The sequence below is a fragment of the Nanorana parkeri genome, unplaced genomic scaffold (genome assembly GCF_000935625.1).
Source record: "Nanorana parkeri isolate BGI_ZX_2015 unplaced genomic scaffold, ASM93562v1 scaffold1351, whole genome shotgun sequence".
NCBI lineage: Eukaryota > Metazoa > Chordata > Amphibia > Anura > Dicroglossidae > Nanorana > Nanorana parkeri.
The window spans coordinates 233,920-237,281 of record NW_017307619.1 but is presented as its reverse complement, the minus strand read 5'-3'; the positions used below and the strand labels follow the sequence as shown (position 1 = coordinate 237,281).

Below are 3,362 nucleotides of genomic sequence, written 5' to 3'. Positions count from 1 at the left end.
TTTTCTTTTTTACTTCCACCGGTCCAAGCTTGCTCCTGTGATGGACTACAACCTCAATACAAACTAGTAGTCCATCACTGGAGCCATTTTTTAAACTTTATTTTATAGTTTATCCGATTAACCGATTAATTGAACTTAATAATCGGCTAACTAATCGATTTTGAAAATAATCGTTAGCTGCAGCTCTAATGTGCAAGAGTTATGTCATCCTGGGCCAGCCCATCAAAATGGCTGAATATGCCTGAACCTGGGAGAAGACCAAGTAATCAACATGGCATTACTATTACCCCACAATGTATCGAGTTCAGTGAACGGACGGTGGACATTCTGTCATTCAGCTCCTCCTATTCACAGAACCTGATGCATTGTGGGATAATAGTAAAATTAGCTTTCTAAAAGCAGTGAGTGTAGATGGGGTGGGCCAAGTCAAAAAGTTTCTAAGCTATTTCAAATGCTGATTACATCACTTACAATGGCCACTGCTCCTTGCTGTCTAAAAGTTTTAGCTTCCTTTCAGAATCAGCTGGTCTCCTGAGCACTGGTCCTGATATCCGGTTTTAGAGTGGCTTGCAGGGTCCTATGGAGCCACCCTTGTGTGCTAGTAAGCTGTGTGTCTCTCCACAAACAGCAAGGCAAGACACTCCACTGCTCCCCTCTCCCCCTTCTTCAACCTAGTAGATGGACAACTGATGGAGATTGCTCTGTCCCTTGTACTGGACAAGATGTACAGGGAAGGTTAGAGAGTTGGATCCAGCTGTTTAGAAATACGACTAAGTGTCAGGACACAAATGTAAAGAAATACTTTGCTGGGTAATGTATATTTGATTGATCTCTATTCATTATTGAAAACAAGTTTTAAGGTGCCCATACACCTGCCGATTATCGTACGATAATCGGCAGGTGTATGGGCAGCGTGTGACCGCATCTACTGTACGTTCGCACGACTTTAGTCTGGAAAACCCGCCAAAAATCTACCCATTTTCGGCCGGTTGGTGGCGTGCTAGGAAGATGAAAGCCGCACGGGCCGGTGTGCACAAGCGCACACTGCCCGCTCAGCATTGCAATCATCGGCAAGCCCTCCCCTCAGCGGGGCGGGCTTGCGATGATCGCAAGTACAATCTGCCTGTCTAAGAAGGGCAGGTCGTACGAAATTTTAATGACCTTACAACCAGCGCACAACGAAAGTCGTGCGATGGTTGTAAGGTGTATGGCCAGCTTTAGAGTTTAATACTACTTTGACTCTCACAGTGCCAAAAGACAGAAGCTGCGGTCAATGTTCGCTGGATGAGAGGGGGCAGCGAGGGGAAGATTTTACAAATAATCTAAGGGGATACACACCTATGTGTGTGGTGCTACATACCCCTCCCCCCAAACTAAAGCTTTAACTATTTCCTGCTCTATACAAAATAAAAACAAAGTACCCAGTTGTTGGTAAGCATCATTGATCTTAGGGTGCAACCTGAAATAAATGTGCCTGCCTATTGATTACAGAGCTGCCTTTATTGTGTACACCTCCTGAGCTGCTATCACATGTACATACAGCTAGTGCAACATATCTCCTTTGTATACAACCGTCAGAACTACAAGTCACAGCTTGCCTCCAATGCAGAGAGTTCTAAAGATGTGGGACAACAACACAATAGGCATAAATAAGAAGTCAGCTTATTTCCCTTCTATATACAAAACCCAGCCCCCTCACCTTCACCAGAGAACATAATAAACACGCTCTTAGGTGCCGCAAATCTTTCGGAACCGTTTCCAAAGCCATAGCTGTTAAGCCGGAAGTGCACCTCTACCAACACCGGAAATACTACCGATTGCTCGGTGGAAGGAACCTCTCTGTGGTGTGGCGCTCTATCCCACGACTAAAACTCTATGGTGCTGTTCTATCTGGTGCCTGTAGGGGGCTCACACACAACCAGTGTGGTGCAGATCGTACAGGAGATTCGTCATAGACTTTCCAGCTGCCGCAGTGTGAGGAGACATACAAATATTGCTTTTGCAGAGATATTATGAGGACAATGATTACTTTGATGCTTTTTTTACCTGTTTATTGAGCATATTCCTCAAATCTCTCTATTTGTGTTCACTTCTCCAAGCTGTAAGGAATTGTTTAATCTGTTTGTAATTTGCATTTGAGTAAATATTGTGTAGGTGTGAATATGTTCAAATATATGTATAGTAACATATCTTTTGGATAGAATAGGGAAGGTTTAAAATGCTTTTTTTTCTGTCTGTGTTCCATTGGGGGAAATGTTTCCTTCACTTCCTGTACAGGAGGTGCAACAGGAAGTTAGAAGACATCTCCCAAAGTGAGGAGAATTCCCCTCTTAGGCAGTTGTCCCTGAAGCAAGTGACCCCACTGGAAGATTTTCCATCACCCCTTGTTCTGGGGACAACTCTAAAAGTTTGGAGCCCTCTCACATTCTGTCTCAGTGGCAATGGCCACCAGTACAAATAGGAGGGGGGGATATAGGGACACGGACAGCAATAAAAGCTTGACAGGGGGTCTAACCCTTTCTCTATTCAAAACTAAAAAAAAAGGTTTTGCCTAGAAATCCACTTTAGTTATTTTTTACAAAGTATATCTAATCCGATGGACAAAAATGTATTATATTGCAGCTTACTAGTTCTTAGATGTGGTGTCTACATTTATTTTAGGTTTTTCTTTATTTTCAGCTGATGATCCTGCCAGGAACACACTTCCTGTCTTAGGGTGGAAACATTCTCTTATGTGTACTGTATCTATGGGGGAGCAGCTTTGTCACCCAAGCACAGGACTTCAGAACCCTTCCCTCACCTTCTTTTCCATAACATAGGTGGAAGGTGTATTGCTGTTCACAGAGGTGGGCTGGTAACACTTCTTGTGATTAGAGATGAGGCTGGGCATGGTGTGAACCCAGTTCACCTGAGTTAGCCCAAACCTGCTTAAGGAGTTATTCACTAAGCTACCGAAGGCAGCCGAGCTAATAACCGAGCGAATGGCGTTCAGCCATTCACTTCGGCCCTGTACGGATGATTTCAGCCATACATCGGCTAAAATCAGCCGTACATTGGCTGGCTTCGGTTCAGCCGAACATGCTCGCCGCCGACTTGCCGAAATAAAAAGCCAGACGCCCGCTGACCCGTTTGCACCCGCCAATCATGCTGCTGCTGGGCTGTCATTAAATGACAACAATTGAGCAGAGCCATCCATGACATCATGGCTGGCTCCAGTGGCGTAACAACCGGGGGGGTCACTTGCCACGGGCGCAGGACTGAGGGGGGGCGCCGTCACGACCTCCGCTAAACGAAGCCATGGCTCCCTCTCCCTGACACGATCACCTGGCTGTCATCGGGCGGCCGCTCGCTCTTCCGAGGCC

At 45.6% G+C, this 3,362-nt stretch overlaps 1 protein-coding gene across 1 annotated transcript in view; it reads right to left on the bottom strand.

Annotated features, from left to right (window-relative positions):
- SUPT4H1 (SPT4 homolog, DSIF elongation factor subunit) overlaps window positions 1-1,841 on the bottom strand; it is an 11,969-nt gene extending 10,128 nt beyond the window's left edge. Inside the window, exon 1 of the mRNA XM_018569543.1 lies at window positions 1,700-1,841. Within this exon, the coding sequence (XP_018425045.1) occupies window positions 1,700-1,768 (69 nt within the window). The 5' untranslated portion in view covers window positions 1,769-1,841. The remainder of the gene's footprint in view (window positions 1-1,699) is intronic.
- Window positions 1,842-3,362: the final 1,521 nt, after the last annotated feature.